The 21,269-nt window shown below is 36.7% G+C and overlaps 1 protein-coding gene and 1 long non-coding RNA gene across 4 annotated transcripts in view; both read left to right on the forward strand.

Annotated features, from left to right (window-relative positions):
• Positions 1 to 9,719, forward strand: part of LOC134198900 (uncharacterized) — a 29,454-nt gene extending 19,735 nt beyond the window's left edge. Inside the window, exons 1-2 of one of the 2 annotated variants that reach the window (XR_009973175.1) lie at positions 9,048 to 9,131; positions 9,521 to 9,719. This is a non-coding gene — a long non-coding RNA (uncharacterized LOC134198900). Of the gene's footprint in view, positions 1 to 9,047; positions 9,132 to 9,520 lie in introns of those variants that run through there. The other variant, XR_009973176.1, reaches the window with a different exon arrangement.
• Positions 9,720 to 16,042: 6,323 nt separating this feature from the next.
• LOC119628541 (piggyBac transposable element-derived protein 4) lies at positions 16,043 to 21,067 on the forward strand. Of its 2 annotated transcripts, XM_038011120.2 has the most exons (7): positions 16,043 to 16,365; positions 16,903 to 17,073; positions 17,552 to 17,638; positions 17,742 to 17,816; positions 17,897 to 18,040; positions 18,132 to 18,202; positions 18,394 to 21,067. In XM_038011120.2, exons 1-7 carry the CDS (start codon positions 16,358 to 16,360, stop codon positions 20,139 to 20,141), a joined length of 2,304 nt encoding a protein of 767 aa, XP_037867048.1. In that variant the 5' UTR covers positions 16,043 to 16,357; the 3' UTR covers positions 20,142 to 21,067. The 2 variants fall into 2 exon arrangements, with proteins under 2 accessions (XP_037867048.1, XP_037867049.1); XM_038011121.2 differs by lacking the exon at positions 16,903 to 17,073.
• The last annotated feature ends 202 nt before the right edge of the window (positions 21,068 to 21,269 follow it).

Here is a 21,269-nt window from a genome sequence, read left to right on the forward strand (position 1 = left end):
TTAGGTTTATTTTAAATTTAATCAGATAACTATAATTATTTTTTACGTATTTTTACAGAAACTGAGAATGAGTATATCAGAGGAAGTGTGAAAGTGGCCCCGGTAAGCAACAAATTAAGGAGCGGACGGTTAGCGTGGTATGGACATGTGATGCGTAGAGAGAAGATGCATGTGACTAGGAGATGTATGGAAATGGTAGTGCAAGGTAGAGGGGGAAGAGGTCGACCGAAGAAGACATGGATGGAGTGTGTGAATGACGATATGAGAGAGAGAGGAGTGAGTGTTGAGATGACGGCTGATAGAAGAGAATGGACGAGAAAAAATAGCTGTACCGACCCCATCTAGTGGGATAAGGTGGAGAAAAAGAAGAAGTATTTTTACAGAAACTCAACGACAGCAATAATGCTATCAGTACAACTTTAGACATATTTATAAAGTGTCGTTTATTTGAGTTACAGGCTTAGTTGAGTTGAGTTACAGATAGCACGAGCCGAGACAGAACTCTGATGAGTACGAAATAAAATGCGCGCTCTATTGCAATTTGCATGGCCTTCTCTCCCACCAACGACCGTTAGCAACAATGATCATTGGTTATCTGGGCCTGCAGAGACGTTGCCCATGCTCCTCGGGATATTCAGCTGAAAATTACAATCGAAAAACTCAGATAATAACAGTCTATGTCATAAACTGGAAATTAGACTATTTACTTAATATTTTAAATACGAACCCCATTCTATAAAATAATACCTCTTTTTCTTACTACAAGCGACTAAGACTTTTATTTTAGAACATATATTCCTTAACTTAGCACCTTCCTAGTTCGAAAGTTAGACGGCGTTTCATTAGTTATGGATATAACTGAAAAGCTCTTAAGAAGTAGTTTATGCTTTAAACTTACTTTCCAAGAAGAAGGCTATACCTGTTATATTGATAAAAGTTTTCGTATATACGTAGTTAATAACACTGAGAGTCTCTTTTTTTCCTACCTATGGTGATAGCCTTGAGAGGCTATTTCAGCTTTTCCTTGCCGTGTAGGCGAGCTCACGGAGCTCTAACTGGGACTGTTGCTAACACTGGTCTTAGCAAGAACAGTGCTACGAAGAATCTACGACCGAATCGGAAACGTGACCCACTGAGAAGATTCGGCGAGAAACTCATTGGGCTGTATCTATGGGTTAATTCACTCATCGAGCCCTTCGTCGCAAGCGATAAGTTTAATGAGGACGGTGACCGGTGCTTGTAGTACCTAAAAGAACCGTTAATAGATCGGGATGAGAGTCTAATTAAAACTTAACACCTCAAAAATTTTTCAAGAAAGTGCTTGCTCACGAGATTTAAATATAATAAATATAGTTTATAAACAAAAATCTAAGCCGAAATAACCTGGTGATTCTGATTAGGATAGCAAATTTTCATTTGAAATCTGTCTGTGTGTCAAGTCTGAAAGTTGATTGAAATTATGTTGAAAGATTCCATTATAGAAATATAAATAAGTAGTGATAATAAAAAATATATTAAAATAAAAAAGAGCAAGCTACTAGCTTCGATTGAACAATATTAGCATGATATAACGGTAGGCAGTGGCATTGCTGAAGTCCATGGGCGACAGTAACCACTCACCATCAGTTGGGCCGTATGCTCGTCTGCCTACAAGGGCAAAAAAAAAACATTCAACCACATAAGCAAACTACTATTGATCTTTCAATGTTAAAGCTATAAAAACATTCGTAATAGAAATATTAATTACGCCCTAGCCCATAGCATCAGCCCGCTATGATTCGGATCAGATTTTCTCAGCAGACCGCGATTGCGATCCGGTAGGAGCTACCAAGTCTCCTTCGGAGACCCACCGGTATCTGTTAGTAAGTACCACCCTTCCTGGCTGACTCCGTGTTATCATTCTATTCTAAAAAAAATAACACAATTTAATTCTTAGCATACCAAAGTGCTACGCCGAAGTCATGGCTATTTGATAAACCGATTTGAATAAAAACGAAGAATAAAGAAGCTTAAATTCGAATTATTCACCAAATCGAAATCAACAGTAACGTCAAGTATTTTGTGAAAATTGATTTTTTTAAAGATAGCATTAGAATATTCTTAACCCATAGACACAGCCCATTGAGTTTCTCGCCGGATCTCCTCACCGGGTGGCTATTTCGATTCAGTAGTAGATTGGAAGGTCAATGCGAAGCACTGCTCTTGCTAAGGCTGGTATTAGCAAATTCTCTCAGGTTGAGCCTGTGAGCTCACCTACCCATGCAGGCGTAGCTGGAATAGCCCCTTAGGCTGCCAGCAAATAGGTAGGAGGAAAAAGAGGAACAAATTCTTGGTTAATTCTGAACGTCGAAATTATATTCAAAATTATATTACCTTTGTAAATAATCTCATGTAAGAGGATACTGTTTGATATGAACTTTAATGTTTCTTCATAACTAATTAGCGGTAATCTTTAGCATCCAATTTAATTTTAGTTGCGAGAGATTAAGTACATTATACTAATTATTACGGAAAACTTAGTTTTATAATCAATAGGAATACCCACGTTGTTTACAAATAACCATGAAACTTCATCCTTAATTTACATGTATGAAACTTAATTAAGATTCGCCGAAAATACTTGTTAGTTTATTTTGAAAATACCCAATAAGTCTGTAGATACATATGGATACATTTATTTAATTTGTTTAAGTTACTCTCATAAAATACAATATTACGAATCAAATGAATGCATTCAAAAACAAAACTTAAACATTAGGAGTCAAAGTTAAACCAATTTAGGAACTTTATCTCAAAAACAAAAGAGAAAATGCAATACATAAAATGAATTTAGTTCTTGAGATGAACTGACATCTGATACTTACGGTCGAATTTCGACAAGTGGATGATCCTTGTTGTTGTTGTTGTTGTTGTAGTCCTAGGGTACCCCGCTGGTACATAGGGCCCTCACAAGTTGTCTCCACTTTACCCTGTCTTGCGCTTGCTCCTTGACATCACTCCAGGTCACGTTGGCAGTCCTCATCTCACTCTCTACGGTGCGTCGCCAAGTGTGTACAGGGCGACCAGGTCTTCTCCTGCCAAGCGGTTGCCACTCAAACGCGATTGATGCTGCGTTGACTCCGCTGCGCCGTAGAGTGTGTCCTATCCAACGCCATTTCCGATGAGCAATGTCTTGCGCGATGGGATTTTGGTCGCATTTAGTCCAAAGGTCTTTATTAGAGATAGTGACTGGCCAGAATATGCGGAGTATTGACCTCAAGCACTTATTTACAAATACCTGCAGTCGGTTCGTGAGTGTCTTGGTCACTCTCCAGGTCTCAAATCCGAACAGGAGAACACTCTTGACAATGGAATCGAACAGGGTCAGCTTGATCCGACGATTGGTCCTTATTGGACATTTTTTGTGGCTTTGTTTATTTGTTCGTATTTTCTGCGTGCTTGCATTTTTATTGCCACTGCAGGCACACGTCCCTCGGTATCTGGCACAATACCATCAGCGTAAATCAGGACTACCCGAGTGCTAGTAGTTCCTAAAAAGTTTTGATAGTCAAAGTGAATTACACTCACTAATTTTGAATTTAGAGGGTTATTCAGTTTCTGAACGTAAAAATGTCAGCGAGCATCGTCCGCCATCACACCAAACCTCTTTCAAATCCAGCTACCAAGAGCAACGCATCAATTGTATAGTTTTTTCTTATTGCTGTTAATCTTTATCTAATCTTTTTTTAATATATTTGTAAACGACTTAACTGAATATTTAGTTTGTAATGATTTATTATATGCGGATGACTTAAAAATATTTCACAATATTTCAAGTCCAGCTGACTGCTCCCTTTTGCAGCAAGACTTAGATACATTAGTTAAATGGTGTAATTCTAATCATATGTTTTTAAATAGTAGCAAATGTTTTGTTATTTCATTTACAAATAAACGAAATAGAATCATTAATAATTATTTTTTGAACAATAGTGTCTTAAATAGGTCCGTTGTCGCTAAAGATTTAGGTATTATCTTTGATGAGAAACTTTCATTCCGTTCACATTATCAATATATAACTTCTAAAGCTAATCAACTTTTAGGTTTCGTTCTCAGATCAAGCAAAGACTTCAAGAATCCTCATTCGGTATTATACTTATTTTTTTCACTTGTGAGAAGTCTCTTGGAATATGCTACACCAATATGGTCTCCGTATTATAAAGTTCATATAGATGATATTGAAAGAGTGCAGAAAAAATGTCTTAGGATATTAGCTTACCGTTTAAAACCAGGTCGAAATAATCTTAATTATGAATATAGACTAACCCAATTCAAAATTGAATCTTTATCTCTTCGTCGTAAATACTTTGACTTAGTCTATTTGTACAAAATCATACATTATATAATAAATTCAAGTGATTTAATTTCGCAAATATCTTTTAATGCCAGATATACTGCGCGTAGATCACATTGCACTAATCTTTTTGCACTTGAAGTTCACAAAAATAACATCTCATACTTTAATCCCATTGTTAGAATGGCACGACATTATAACGAGTTGGCAAGTGACAGCACTGATCTTGATATATTTGAGAGTAATTTTTATAAATATTGTAAATTAGTTAAACATATTCTCAAATAATTAATATTGTCCAGTTAATAATACATTAGATCTAATTTAATCAGATAGTAACTTACATATGTGTGTGCGGCTGTGTGTGTGTGTGTGAGTGCGAGCGTATGTGAGTATGTATACATCGTATTTAGGCATCTGTTCAGTTGTAAAAATTTTTCTGTATGCACCTGTTTTGAATTGCAATCCAGATTGTTATGTTAAACATTTAAACTTATAATTTCTTTGGTTGTAATTTGTTTTGTGCATCAATAAAAAAAAAAAAAAAAAAAACTAACTATATATAAAAATGAATTGTTGTTCGTTAGTCTCGCTAAAACTCAAGAACGGCTGGACCGATTTAGCTAATTTTGGTCTTGAATTATTCGTGGAAGTCCAGGGAAGGTTCAAAAGGTAAGAAAATATAAAACAGCTCGGAATTATATAAAAACAAACAATTTTGTTTTTCCTTTGATGTGTCCCCTTGATGTGTATTTTATTTATCGATTGAGGCACTACGAAGTCTGCCGGGTCAGCTATTTATAATAAAAATGTTCTATAAATATTGAAAAAAAAAAAACAATACACGCTCAATTACAACAACGCAACAAGGGTTGCCTTACGTGCTTTACTGGTGGTAGGACCTATTGTGAGTCCGCGCGGGTAGGTACCACCGCCCTGCCTATTTCTGCCGTGAAGCAGTAATGCGTTTCGATTTGAAGGGTGGGGCAGCCGTTGTAACTATACTGAGATCTTAGAACTTATATCTCAAGGTGGGTGGTGCATTTACGTTGTAGATGTCCATGGGCTCCAGTAACCACTTAAGACTAGGTGGACTGTGAGCTCGTCCACCCATCTAAGCAATAAAAATAAAATAAAAAAAAAAACCTTCGAAATATTGATGACGGACTAATTACGCGGAGTTCTAGGGTCCAATAAAATCGTATTCACTCCTGTTCAGCCCTATACAAGTTTGCTACGATATTCGAGGTCGCAACACGCCAATAATTTGATTAGCGCCCGACATCCGAAACTTCATGTCAATTGAAAAGTTGCGCTACACTAAAATGTTCTGTCTACTCGTGTTTTTTAATAGCCTCCTTATTAATGGTCGTTAAATTTGGTCGTTCTTCAGAATATTACAGAATTTATCGACATCGGCAAGTTGACAACTCAGACTTTACTGCTGAACCAGAACGTAAACAAAAAATGATATTTTTAAGCTATTGCATAGCTTCTATCGCGGGCCTTGAGCGCGGCGACTGAATCATGAAATTCCGTAACGAAAATAACCTGACACCCCCACTACGCTTACTATGTAGCTCGCGTTCAACACATTCACACGTTGCGCTGGTGTAGCATTTGTGAATAAGCGCGCGGCGTGACGTCGCACTGCATGAGCATCACGAAAAGTCTGCCCATCTCACACAAACACAGTATCATCACATCAACACATCAACATCAAACACAGTAAAATTCCTAAACGCTTAAACAGGTTCCGGCTATTTATCAGGTAACTAGAACCGATTGATACGCCCCTGTCTTTATTAATGCTCACAAGCGGCTCCAATTATATTATTTAATAGACTTGTCTCTCTACTTACCTTATTAAAAAAAGAATACTTAAATCTTTTTATTTTTAAAAGCCTGAGCACAATTGAAATCTAGGAAGCTTTGAATTTTCTAATAAAGCTTAACCGCCGGCTTCCTCTTCTTTAATAAACTACCTGTTTTAATTTAGCTCAAGATTGTGCATTACATCTGAAGCGATACCTAGAGTACAATAGTACTTTATAACAATAAGCACCGCAGACAGTTCCCGTATCGCCTCCAGGGTTCCGTCGCGACGTTACTTCTGAATAAGCCTTGAGGAACGTCTACTAAGGTACTTTATTTGAATAAGTGTAAGTGGGTACGTAATAATCTCGTCTCCGCTTTATTTACATTGTGTAAGCATTTATGAAAATCTATTTGAAATTTAGAATTTATGCAATATGTACGAACAGGCTCAGTATAGCATGCTATTTATAGATATATATATATGTATTTATTGCATAGATGGGTGGACGAGCTCGCAGCCCACCTGGTGTTAAGTGGTTACTGAGGCCCATAGATATCTACAACGTAAATGCGCCACCCACCTTGAGATATGAATTCTAAAGGTCTCAGTATAGTTACAGCGGCTGCCCCACCCTTCAAACCGAAACACATTACTGCTTCACGGCAGAAACAGGCAGGGTGGTGGTGGCTATTCGTGCGGACTCACAAGAGGTCCTGCCACCAGTGAAAATTTCTATGAGTCTTGGACTCCCTAATAATAATGACAATAAACAATAAAGTTAATTTTAAACGCCCAGCGAAGCGGGCAAGTGCGGCTAGTATGTTATAAACAGATTACGCTTTACAGAATTGTACGTACAACCTACCCGTATGTGGTCGGAATATGTCCGAACACCACTGATTATGTGAATTTAGTGTGGTTTCGGACACTGGAATCAAATTCTCAATTACTCTCTTCAATAACTTTCTACAATGGATTAGCGAGTCAGTGCCGACACGAAAGCAAACATGAATCTCGTTCAATATCTAAGTTGTACAGCAATCAGGCTTCCCAGGGACAATACAAACTTAAAGCGCCAAGTAAAGGGAATTGCCCTAACTCCAGCCCTCGCAGGTTGTTAGCTAACAAGATTACTTGTCGCTACTACCAAGTCTTGTTTAAACTATTAACTGCGCCGAGTTCAGTACGAAACCATTGTTTTATTCGACCGTCTTCCGGACTCGACATCGAGAATTGCCTGCTGAAAGTTTTATTAACTTTGCGAGTGGGTAATTAAAATCGTGTCAAAATGATTCTTTGCAAAGTTTTCGTTCAAGATTTGCCGGAAAATGTTAAAATAGTGTACAAAATATACCTTATTTTCTATATTTATTTATTTGTTTATTGTGTTTACTATATAAATTTTCCATAACACTAACAAGAGTTAGGAGGAATAAATTTTATTATAAAAAAAAGAACACAATATTCCTAACCTAAAAGTACATGTTATTATCCGTAACATGCTTCGTCAGAATTATTATACTTCGTTTATTATATTGTATTTGTTGTGTTGTATAGAAAGAAAAAGAAATAGAACAAAAAAGAAATTAAAATTCGATTTGAAAACTCGCGTCAAGCTTAAGGTATAATGAGTCTTTTTTTTACTTTTATCTGGTTTAGGCTTAAGGCCCATACATAATACTGTACTCAGAGTTATGATAGTTTAGGCTATGAATAGTAATTTAATTGAATTATAATGTAATTACGCAATATTGGGTAGTTATGTATCTATCAGTACTAGTTGTTTTTTATTCGCATATGTGCGTTTTTTGGTGTGAGCGTGGATCTTAAGAGGGCTTTACTGGTACAGGGTAGTGTGAGCACACATGAGTAGTTATAAAATGAGATTGAATCGTTCAGGTTTCAAAGATAGGGCTTTGTAAAAATCAACGAGACTTCAAGGTCATTAAAGATAGCGATGTAAGTCAAGTTGTTCCTCTCAGTCCCGTATCTACAGTAAAAATTTGTAGGTTTTGATGTTCTAATTAAAAACCCTATCATTTCGTTTATTAATTTAAGATGAAACATTGACTTCTTAACTCGTCGAAGAACATAGTCGATCGAAACTAAAACAGCAAAGTTTTAAGACAAACACACAGTAAACAAGCAAGTTTGCTAATGATTGAAATACTGATGAAGCGAGCTCGCGCTGGGTAATAATTTGATCAGAGTTAAGCCTTGTGCCTCTGAAACTTATGCGGTGACTAAATACAAACAATAACTTATAATGCTATTTAAATTCATATATAAATAGGCAAAGCTACAACAGTCAGTACAATTTTGTTAACCGAACATTTTTTTATACCTGTCCTGATGAAATTGCAAAGGCCTGGGCAACAGTAATTCCTCATTCATAAAAAAAATTGTAGCTATTGACGAGTTTTGAAATGATACTTTATGATACTACGAATATTTTTTTGGTTTTAAGTGTTTTTTTTTTCATTATTTTAGTAATAAAACAATCAAGAAAATGTAATAAATAAAATAAATTGAAATCTTGACGCGTAGATGATTATGGTCGAATTTCAATCATTGGGCAAACAATAGTGATCTTAAAAAAATAACTTTATGAAATTTTCATTTAAACTCAGAAGTTAATTATAGTCAGATAGCAACATTAAGCGGTAATTTGAATAGTTCCAAAATCATCTGGAAAAGCTAATTTTCACAAGCTTTTCAATCCACTATCTAAGGTAAGCTTAATAGCTTGTAATGTCAAATTAATTTAAAACCGGACTGTCTGTTAGCTATTTTTGTTTCTACAACATTCTATAATAGTTCATTTCATCATATTGTTTTTTCCAAGAACCTTTTTTTCAGGAACGGTTTTTTTTCACTCACGAGAAAAATATCCTTAAGGTCGAGAATTACTCAAAACAGAGTGACATATCATAGGAGTCACACTTTCCAAAGGGAAAGACTTATCATAATTACAATTTTAACGTGAGTTTCAAGATATGTTAATACTGGTTCGCATATACCCTCAAATTCACCTAACTCAATTTTCAAGTGGAAGATTGAGTTTTGGTTGTCGCCTCGGGGTAGGGTACACAAAAGGTTCCACATCGGTCCCTTGTATGACGTAGCTAATCTTCTGAGGATACGGAAATTGTGCTTATAGTTAAATTGGTTGAAATTTCTGATTATACTATTTAAAAAATTAAGGTTCTAACTATTTTTCACGGATATTAAGTTATATATTATTATTTTGGAAGGGCAAGAAGTGTTCCACTAATTAAACATAAGAACACGTTTGAAACATAACTTATACCATCTACCTACCTAGAAAGAAACATTACATCTCAACAGAAACATATCAAATTTGATTTCAGAATAAACTTGAAAAACGTATTGTGAAAGTCAAAATTTTAAGGAGAAATGAAATGACGATGACATAACAACTAATCTGCAGCTGAACAGTTGTGAAATACAATAAAAAATGTAAATTGTTGGAGCCAATAGTCGCCAATAGGTATACACTGAAGAAATATATGTCTTGCAGAATGTTTTATTAAATAAGTTTCTGTAATATGCTAATGTTTAATTACAGTTATAATGTTATTTAGTAATCCAAATAAACTACAAAATTTCATTACTATCTCAAATATTGAACTGGAGTTCACGTACTCACCGACATGTGTAATAGTCTTAATTGACAAATGCGAGGCGTCCCTAGCCATTAGTCATGTAAGGAAATTGGCCATCCCTACAAAATAATATCGGATTGCATGTTGATCTGTCCAACACTGATCTGCGTCGACTGGGCTCAATTGAATTAATGTCGTCTGGTCTCCCCGCGATTTTTGTCATATTTCCTCTTACTGTCCACTGGTTCCCCGAGCAAAATATACAAAAGACACAGTGAAGAAAGCAAGTAGGTGTTAAAAAAATGTGTATTTTAATTTTATTTCAAGGACCTTTTGTTAGCTTATCCTAACCTAGAATAGCACTACCTCATCTTTTGTCGTAAATTCCGAAAAAATAGCGAAATAATATCAACAAAATCAATTTACAATAAATGGCAAGGCTCTGCGTTTCAATTGATTAAACGACTTGCTTCTTTTTTTATTTAAAGTTATTAATAAATGTGTTATTTTGAATTGTAATGTAATCAATAATTGTTGATACAAATTATACAAGCACGATAAGAATTAAATTTATGCTGGTTACGTTGGTATAATGTTTTCAAGCAAAGAGTAATTATGAAAAAAAAAACTTATGAAAGATTACGTGTTTAAGATATTATATGACTAACCATTCTTTACTGTTTATTGTCATACTTGGATACCGTAGATATAAATTATTGCCACAGATACGCTTAATTGGTTTGGCGTTGCGGTCGCATGACATTTCCAGTGCATTGCTTTTGTCATCGGTTTAAATTTTTGCGGTACAACTTTCCTGAATTATTTAAAAAGGATGATTTCAATTGCCGTTTCGATATTGATGCGGTTCGCCGTTCTAGAAAATGGTTGATTTTATTTAAAATACAATGTGACAACATCTCGTTACGTATTTTTTGGTTTTGAAACATTTACAGATTTAAATTTTTATAGATATGTACTTTTTAGTAGTTTTTTCTTCAGTTCGCGTGAGTCGTAGACATATTATGTGATCAAAGTTAGTTTGAATATAGAAGGTTGAGAGAATGAAAATTTTAAATTTATAAGACCTTCTGTTCTCTTTTCCTCGAACGCTATGGAGTGTTGGTGGTAGAATGTAATGTGTATACATTCACGGGACTATTTTTATTTTTAATCGAATCGTAGGGGTTGGGATTTGCTAACAGCTGCTCGAGAGCATCCCATGTGGACAACTGCTGTTGAGCTGATTCGCAGATGTATCGACCATCGGATTAGAATCGTAACCCGCTCAGAAGATACGATAAGAAACTAAGCGGGTGATATAAATTAGGTTTCATAGCGAACTATTCGATGAGATCGTTAACTAATCAACGGGACTGTGTCATGGGCTCTTACCTATAAATCCATCCATATTTTCATAAAATTTACGATAGAATTATCGATATTCTAAGGTGCCATGTACATCATGGTGAGTGATAGCGTCGACGTGGTACTTATGAACTCCAATAATCATGAAATACCAAATGCGCTTATCTTTGATTTAGTGTAATAACAAAAAACATGAAAAACGAAGAGTTTATTCTATATTTAAAAATCGACTGGCGCATGTTTTATGACTGTGTGCGATAAAACGGCCATGAATATATCTCGATGAAGTTTTATACTGCAGAAAGAAATAAATAATACTCAAACACACATCCGAATTCAACCAATCACGAACGTTCTGCATATGTCGCATGCGGCAAAAAAAACCCGCAATAACTCAAACGAAGATCGCAAACAAAAAAGTCACGTTGTTGTCCCACAATGAATATTAACACTCGAATAACGCGCGTCGCAATAGTAGTACCACGAAGATAAATTTATCCGCGCGTCGGGAAATGGACCATTTTTCACAGCACCTAACACTAGGTGTCACACGCTCGCGGAGAAGACGACGTTACTTACATAATACGTGAGTCGAATACACGTGCGCAGCCGAATTAGCTCGTGTGTATTCTTTTACAGGCAGTATTGTTATTTGGCTGTTCGTTACGTTGTGTCGTCTCAAATCAACAGGCAATTTGGGAAGCGTTTCGAAACGTGGCTCGGAAAATTGTACGTTCGTGTAGCAGCGTTTTATGAAGCATATTGTTGGCGTTTGACTAAAGATGTGATGTTCTTTCTGCTCTTTTACTTCTATTAGTTTTTGTGAATTTTTGGTTTGAAATATTTGTTAAAATTGTTTTCAAACACTAGTGCTAGCATTTCGAAATTAGATTAAGTTTAAATACGCGCAATGAATAACAAAAAATACACGGGGTCGATGGCCTCGAGTGATGGAAAAAACTGCTTTTTTAAAAAAAAATATAGGATTTGACCAACTCACGGCCCATCTGGTGTGGAGTGGTTACTAGGGCCCATAGATGTCAATAACCTAAATGCTGCCACCCACCTTGAGACATGAGTTCTAAGTCTCAGTTTTATAATAGCGACTACCCCACCCCTTAAAGCGAAACGCATTACTACTTCACAGCAAAAATAAGTGGATGGTGATGCCTACTTGCGCGGGCTTACAAGACGCTCTAACACCAAAATTACTAATTAAATTTAGTATTTTTATTTTGGTAAACAGAATATTTTACACGGAATTCACAAAAAAATCGCTTCAAAAAATAAGCGCCTAATTATGAATCTTTTTTCATCTAGTTCGTTTCACTCATGACTCCAATTCGCTTTGGTAACGTTTTAGTGAGAGCGTGCACTAACTTTACCAGCTTTTCAACAAAAATGCCGGAGAACGCAGACGGCTAAACACAGGGCGTTGCTTACCATTGTTACGAACAATATCTTGGGTAAAATATTATCTTGCAACTGCACACATGGCCCAAAGCGCGAAATACAACACATAAAGTAGCAACATTACCGCTTACGCTAGCTCTTATCGGAACAGAGTAACAAAGTTTTTCTCAAAATGTTTAGAAGTTAAATTTTTTTTTTTAAGTGATTTTATGACCTGTTAACTGATACCTTTAAGTCATGTCTTATTTTAATTTCTATTCATATTTTTATGAAAAGCGATATTATGGAGTGAAATTAAATGAAATGAAATGAGATGATATGGTATGAAATATAATCTCAGTAAAATGGTGGTCATTTACTAAGATTTTTCAGTGGACTTTTTGGAGGATCCCGAGAAGTTACGTCCAGCGGCTTTGTTTCATTTTCCCACATTTGTGCACTTTCACAGATATTAAATAGTTAATAAACCACCATTATTACACATTTAAACCCGAAGAAACACTAAATAGACAAAATAAAACAAATCACACAACTTCACTCCTCGCGTTCCCGCCAAAAAGTCCTAGAAGTTCAAAATTATTAAAGCGTAAAGATTAGCCACAAGTACAGATTAAAATGAAATCACGCCTAAATTATTTTTTTACCATTCCCGATAGGAAAACCTAAATTTGTTAATAATTACGTAGTTACTATTACCCATCGATTTAATAGACCGTAATATTACAGTAATACACAATTTTAATTCGACATACTTTAAAAGTCATTCCTAGAAATTGGTCTTTACTTATTTACGGCCTTAGGGCCGATTCAATATTAATGATACATACATAATGCAATTACATAAAAAAAATGTGTTATAGAATCAAAGCGAAATTTTGTGTGTCTATGATTAATTCAATCCGTCGGGTTTGCACGAAACACGGACTCTATTGTACACTTATTCGTGTGACATTACGTCCATGCTTTTAGATTGTATTATTACAGGTTGGCGGCTAAACGAAACAAAAGATTGGTCTGCTACGGTTATCGGGTACTGTAGTAACAGGCATGGTCTGAAATAATATGTATTATCGTGGCTGAGTTTTGTATTTTATCTGTCTATGCTGTTTTAAATTTGCATTTATGTGTTAAGAATGCTTAGTACAAATTATGTTTTATAACTAATAATGATATACATTTATATATAACTCATAAGTTCAATATAACTAATAAATATAACCTTGAGTTTATTGAGTAAAATTATGGAACAATAAATATATTTTTAACAGGCGATAGGGCGCACCTTGTGAGACCACAATCTCTTACGAGGTCCTCGCGCCTAGGGGGCGCGCGGGGTATGTGGGCCTTGACGATCTGCAAGGTGTTGGGAGCAGACCGCGGGCCCAAGGAATTTTAGGGCCCTACCGCACTAAAACACTCCCCTGCACTCTTACACCCGACGTCCGATCTCCGTCCGGGGTCAGAACTCAGTCAGAGTAGAGGGGTTCCCGCGGTCAGCACTACAACCAGACTCGCGACTCCACCCCGAAAATGCCCGACCGATGGGTCGTGGAGGCGATGGTCGACGACCAATGACATGGGTCTCAGCAGTACGGCAGCCCTACCAGGCCGCCCGGGCGATGCCGCTGGTGTTCCGGAACACCCCGCTGTTAAGTGTATAATATATGCCCCGCTGGGTCAGAACGAGCCTGTTGGGTCGAAACGCGATATACTGCCGATCGGGTTTCTTTTCCATATTATGTTCGGCGACGACAGCAACGACGGCAATGCGGACCGCATCGCGCATCGCAGCGGACGACGCCCCGTCCCATCATCCTGGCCTTTTAGAGTAACGGTAGCGTGCGACGCAGCCGCGACCCTCTCAGGTCGCCCCGTAACCATCACCGGGAGGGACCGCCCAATTCCTAGCCGAAGTACTGAAACCCTGTCACCCTGATCTCTTCTCTTTCCTTTCTTACGTGTACAGATACATACATGGTGTTTTTATGCTCTTTGATTTGAGTATTGTATCCCGATATGATGATGGAAGCTGAAGATAAAAATAATAAACAGCAAAACAGAAAGGAATGCAGATGTTAACAATTTTTTTCTATTCAAGTGTTCTTTCATAATCTGTTTCAAATTCAACACAGATGGTACGGTGGTGCTGTTATATATCTTAATTATAGTTGAATCAAGTAACAATAAATCCAAATAGTGACTTTAGAAATCAACAAGCTTACAAATTGTGTGTTGTCCGATTCTGTTCATTGATTACTCACTACGTTTGAATAAAATATTTATTGTGGCTGAATCGAAAATTATGTTATCACCTATTTGAATTGAATTTTTTTCTATTTATCCTGATCGCTGTTGTTGTTTTAGCATTATCAGTATTTAAATATAAATATATATTAGTATTTTCTGTTTGTTTTATTTGCAAATTTATTTACATTATTTTTGGGTCAGAAAAATCCAGTGGTTTCATTATGAAAATGTAGTAATAAGGAATGGTCGAGATGATCCTTTCTTCTTCTTTTTATCATCGCACCAATTGAAACCCGTGCTTTCATCTATAGTACATTTTCAGATATATTTTTTGCCACGCACCTTTGGGGTGTTCGGCTTTGGGGATTCATGACTATCTACGATGGTTCCCGAGTGCTATGAAATGTCCTTGTTCAAACGAGGCTTGAGGAAAGTCTTCAACGGTAAGTAGTAATGGTAACTACTAGTCAAACATTATGTATAGGCCGTGTGCTTGTCAGTCCACAGTGGCAGGACGTCTTGTGAGCCCGCACGGGTAGGTACCACCGCCCTGCCTATTTCTGTCGTGAAGCAGTAATGCGTTTCAGTTTAAAGGGTGAGGCAGCCGTTATAATTATACTTGAGACCTTAAAACTTATATCCCAAGGTGGGTGGCGCATTTACGGTGTAGATGTCTATGGGCTCTAGTAACCACTTAGCACCAGGTGGACTATGAGCTCGTCCATCCATCCACGCAATAAAAAAAATTGTAAACGATTAAAAAAAAAGGAAATGAATTCATTAATAAAAAGTTAAGTATGTTACGGCTGCACATTTTTGCCGATACGAAAAATGTCCACCAAAAATAGTTTCTAATGTTTTGTAACGATAAAAATACGATATAATATGTAATTGATAAGAGAATTGCTTTATAACATTTACGATATTACAGAAAGAGCACGCTATTTCATGCTCCTTGATTCGACAGCTCCTTCGATAAGATGGAATTTAATTTATCAGAATCGAGACTGTAAGAGTTTTGAGCGTTTTGAAGTTTTATCGCGAACGATAAGGCTCATGACGTACGGCGTTCGTCGTCTTAACGAAAAAGTTTAGACAAATTAGAAGACGATAAAGGCTTGTATCAGTGCAACGTGTTATTAAAAGCGTTTGCTATAAAAGCCATTCATTACAAAGTTTAAACTCGTTTAACCCTTCCTATGGCAGACGCCATCGGAAAAAATGTGCCATGGTGGCAGCCTCCCGCTCCGGTCATGATAAAATAAACGCTTAGCTGGCAGGCGACCGGAACGGTCAGTAATTTGATGCCGCTGTTTTCATTCGAAAAGCGCACTTTAAAACACGTTCTGCAGTGTTCTAACGCATACAACTGCTAGAACGTTAAACAAAGACAAAATATAGACGCTTTCTTAAGTAAACTTACATATGTTTTTAAGAAAAAAAACCTCATTGTTCCGGACTTGCTAACGCGGAGTAGTTGGAAGTGTTTGTGCGTCTATTTTCAAGTGTTTTTAAGTGGTTGACGACAGTATAACGAGATAAAGTTTTGAAAAAGCGATGGAAAGGTATGTAATAAGCATATTTCTTTGTTTTTGTACGTGTTTTGACACGCTTTTCGTGGTAAAACATTGATATCTAACACCTACTCAGGCTTAGCACACGCTCATGTCGGCCAAACAAACCATTCATTTAGCACCAAATATTGGTAGATTTGTGTAATTTATGGAAACAATGAAATAATTACTTAACTATTAACCTTTTCCAAATTGTAAATTTATTCAAATCTTTCATTAATTAGAGAAATATCGAATAAAATAACACGCGTCCCTCCACTGACCGGACCGGGACGATGACAGTTAGGTTATTTCGGGCAACGCGGCCATTTTGTTCGCTCGCTATCATAATATGGATAAGACTATTGGATCTACTTTTATATGGTGTTTGGTTTGCTTTGACAAATAATTTGGAAAACTTTTTTTTTATTTCTTTCTTTTTTTATTCTTTTGCACTTGCGCTTTATTTAAAACTAATTTGAATGTCTTTTTCCTGCACCCAGTTAACTGCATGTGGCTTATGTTGCGCTTTTGATTGGATTTTCATAGTGAGAGAAGTTTGCGGGTGAGGGGAGGCAGTGCAAGAGCAACAGGCGTGCGCACTCGCGGAGGTCGTTCGAGTGTTGCCACACGTGGTGGTTCACGAAAAGGAAGGGTACGAGGTAGAGGAAGGGGGTGCCCGCGGTCTTCTGTTGAACAGAGGCCGTCGGCAAGTTGCGCGTTAGTATTTTGTTTTTAATGGAACTTCAATTTTAAGTACTTGTTAGGGTTCCGTACCCAAACGGGACCCTATTACTAAGACTTCGCTGTCTGTCTGTCACTAGGCTGTATCTCAAGAACTGTGATAGCTAGAGAGTTGAATTTTTCACAGATCATGTATTTCTGTGGCTGCAATATTAAAAACAAAATAAAATAATTATTAAGGGGGGCTCGCATACAACATAGGTGATATTTTGTTACTTTTTGCTCGATATTAATAATAATGGTACGGAACCCTTCGTGTGCGAGGCCGATTCGCACTTTTTTAAGTTTTTTTTATATTTATTAGCCAGTTTTTTTATATTTATGTAGTGACACTGCATCTCATGAGTAAATGTGCATTTATTTCATCATCATAATTAGCCTGAATCCACTGCTAGAAAAGCCTCTCCTCCATGACGCGATCTTCATTGTCTTATAAATGTGATTGTATTTACAGATTTAACCTTATTGCAATTGAGGATTTGCCCGCTGGGGAACCGATAGAGCAGGCATTGACGGAGCGAAGTAAGCGTTCATGGAACCCGTAAGTATCAATCCTCACCCAATTTATTTTTGATTTATTTGCCAACTTTATCACCATCATCATTTAGCTAACTGTCAATATTACAATACATTATTATTTTCAGCCGAAATTATGAACCTGACGGAGAGGACATTCCAGTAATTTTGTCTTCACCTGCGATTCCGCCATCACCGGCAATGTATATTTTTTTATCATAATAATTTATTATTAATATCGTGATAGTTGATTTTATAATACTTATAACGTATGATGTTTCAGGTACGTTGAATGTGGCGGCAGTGGTACGAGCACGCCATCTTCTAGATATAATATACAGATTTCTGTACATGGCAGCCGTAGTCCTTCGCCGTCACATAAACGTGTGCGTCGATCGCTTTGCCCAGACCAAGAACATGATATTACGTAAGTGGTATTTTTCATATTTCAATGTAGAAGAATGCGATGATGGGAGAGGAAGGTGTTGATTCTAAATGTATACTATTGTACTACACAGGAACAGAGATTCTATTTCATCGCTACGTCGACCGCTACGAGACTCTGAAATTTGCTACTTGTTGCACTATGGTAAGAATTTAATAAATGTAAATTTGCGATGTAAATTTATGTGCATGTTGGCACTAAATTACTAAATAATTAGTATAGGGCATAGGGCGATTTCAAATTAGCTATTGATAACATCTTACGCAAAGTTTTTTGTAATCACAAGCACAAGCTTACTTTTCTCAAGACCTAAACGTACTATTATATTCAATTAGGAAGTGACGACGATGACAGCGATGATGAGAGCCAGAATGATAACGACGAAATCGTTCCCATGATTATCCCCCGGGCAGCTGGAATACTGATGGACACTCCGGACGACGAGGAGATTGAGATTGACACGGCGGCGGCAACTAAACCTCTTGTGACATCTTCCTCGCCTTCCATCATTTCAGCACCTACATCACCAGCTCGTGATACCGGTATGAAGCCTAGTCATTTTTTTGAATTTGACTGGGGAACTTTCCCTGACTCTCCTATACCGCCAACAGAAAGGCGTGAATCTTTTAAGGAACACTCTGGTCCCACTGTCGCTGTAAGTGACCCTTACGAGATTTTTAGACTAATTTGGGACCAGGAGTTCATGGAATTTATTGTGCAGGAAACAAATAGATATGCCCAACAATTAGCTGCTGAAATGTTGGACGGCGGGGAATTACAGGCCTCCAGTAGGATTACAGAATGGAAAGAAACCAATGTAGACGAGTTATTGGTGTTCTTCGGAATATTACTGGCGATGGGAATCGTCATAAAGAACCGGGTTGAAGAGTACTGGAATACGGAACAAAACATCTTCTCCACTCCAGGTTTCAAAGTATATATGTCGCTTAGGAGGTTCCAGTTACTCAGCAGGTGCTTACATTTTAATAATTCCGAGAACTTGAGAAACCTCAACCTGGATCCCTCACAGGCAAAGCTTTTTAAAGTGGAGCCTGTGATTAGCCATTTGAATTCCAAGTTCACGGAATTATATATAATGAAGCAGAACATTGCTTTAGATGAATCGCTGCTGCAGTGGAAAGGTTGGTTGAACATCAACCAATTTATTCCAAACAAAGCTGCAGCAGTGGGCATAAAAACTTACGAAATATGTGAGTCGCAGACGGGGTATTTATGGCGATTTAAAATCCATGCCCATAAGGCTTCGCCTACAGTCTCAGAGGCTGATCCATTCACAGCGAGTACACCGGCGTTGGTTCTTAACCTTATCAAAGGTTTAGAACACAAAGGGTACACGTTGTGGATGGATAACTTCTACAATTCCCCAGCACTTGCCCGAAAACTCAAGTCGATTGGGTTTGATTGTGTCGGTACGTTGCGGACAAACCGCAAGTATGTCCCGACGGAACTGACCAATCTGAAAAAATCTCAGATGAAGCCCGGGCAAGTAGTAGGCTATACCAGTGGAGATGTCGATTGCATAATATGGAGAGATCAGAACCGCGTAGCGACGATCTCAACGTACCATGGCAATGCCGTCTCCACTAAAAACGGAGTAACAAAACTTATTTTGATACGTGACTACAACATCTGCATGGGTGGCGTGGATAAAAAAGATCAAATGTTGGCTGCATTCCCAATTGAACGCAAGAGGACACAAATTTGGTACAAGAAATTGTTTAAAAGGTTACTTAATGTTTCTGTGTTGAATGCCTATATCATACATAAACAGACCGCCACGGAGGTCTTGGACCACAGGGGCTTTAGAAAAAACCTGGTAGAATCCCTTTTGCGTAGGCATTCAATGAAAATGCAGCCATATGTCTTTTCTGCCAGGGTACAAGATACCATTTTCGAGGTGAGCCGCCATCACCCCGCCGAATATCCGCGGCTAACTTCATTAAACAGCACAAATCGCCATCGCCACCCATGTAAAGTGTGCGGCAAGCGCACGGTAACGTATTGCGTAGGTTGCGACAAACCTGTGTGCGTATTCACATGTTTTGTGAAACTTCACAATTAATATAATAATAGGGTAAGGCCAAATAATTTTATGTACCTATGTTAATTATTATTTCTTCTCAATTGTAAGTAGCCTACATGTTAACTTTTTTTAAGACTATCAAAACATTGTTGACATATTTCAAGAGTTTATTTTTTGTCTGATTTTTTGTCTTAAAATTTTTCGTCTTAAGTTCTTAAGAGTATTTTTTTGTCTGATTGTATGTACATTTTTTGTAAGAGTAAATTTGATTTAGAGAGAGAATTTGAATTTGATTTTTGATTTAATAATCTGAAAAAAAAACTTTTTATACATTTTTTTTTCTAAGAACAAATAAATAATATTCTGAAACAACAGAAATAATATAAATACAGTAACTGACCGGACCCGGTCATTCGCCAGACGGAGGGTAAAAAGTCGCATCCACGTTAAGACAGCCGTTTTCGCGTGCCATCTTAGTAAATAATTGTTGTTTTATTTCATCATTTTCTAATAAATGTTGTATGAAAACACCATCTTTATATCTTACAAGCCTTTTGCAAATTTATTCATGTTTTAGGAAATACATTATTAACTCATAAAAATAATTGAATACTACAGTACAGATCATTGTTTGAATATACCTATTTTTTCTTAGTTTACACAGGTTTTATTTGAATCTTAATATCTTTATAATCTTACATATTTCAGACGTAAATATTTAACACAATTGAGATTATGAACCAAACATCAATATAAACATACATTTCAATCTCACTTGATCAATATATTTCTCAGAACTAAGCTTGTAACATGAGCTATTTTCAACATCCGGCGCAAGATCTACCACTGCGGCCGATTTTTTGTAAACGTTCTACTGATATTTTTTTGTATAGAATGATGTGTAATTCTTAGGATTATGTTTTGAAATAGTGTTTGTCAAAGCAAATTAAATACAAATATGATCGCTTAGTTGTTTTATTAAATATTTCTGTCAGTATTTATACCTAAAATTGGAACAAAATCTAAATCTGCATATTTGACTTAAATTAATTTACTATTTTCACACCTTTGCAGTTATTATTAGTATAAAATATAATAGCTTCGTCCTTTGTGATTCTAAACCTATAGCATAATGCACTGGTTTTGAACAATAAAGCAGTTTAATTA

The sequence above is a fragment of the Bombyx mori genome, chromosome 5 (genome assembly GCF_030269925.1).
Source record: "Bombyx mori chromosome 5, ASM3026992v2".
Taxonomy (NCBI): domain Eukaryota; kingdom Metazoa; phylum Arthropoda; class Insecta; order Lepidoptera; family Bombycidae; genus Bombyx; species Bombyx mori.

Coding starts and splice junctions, on each gene's coding strand:
- LOC119628541 (XM_038011120.2), top strand. Junction 17,817..17,896: donor ATTCCGCCATCACCGGCAAT/GTATATTTTTTT, acceptor ATGATGTTTCAG/GTACGTTGAATGTGGCGGCA. Junction 18,203..18,393: donor TTGCTACTTGTTGCACTATG/GTAAGAATTTAA, acceptor ATATTCAATTAG/GAAGTGACGACGATGACAGC.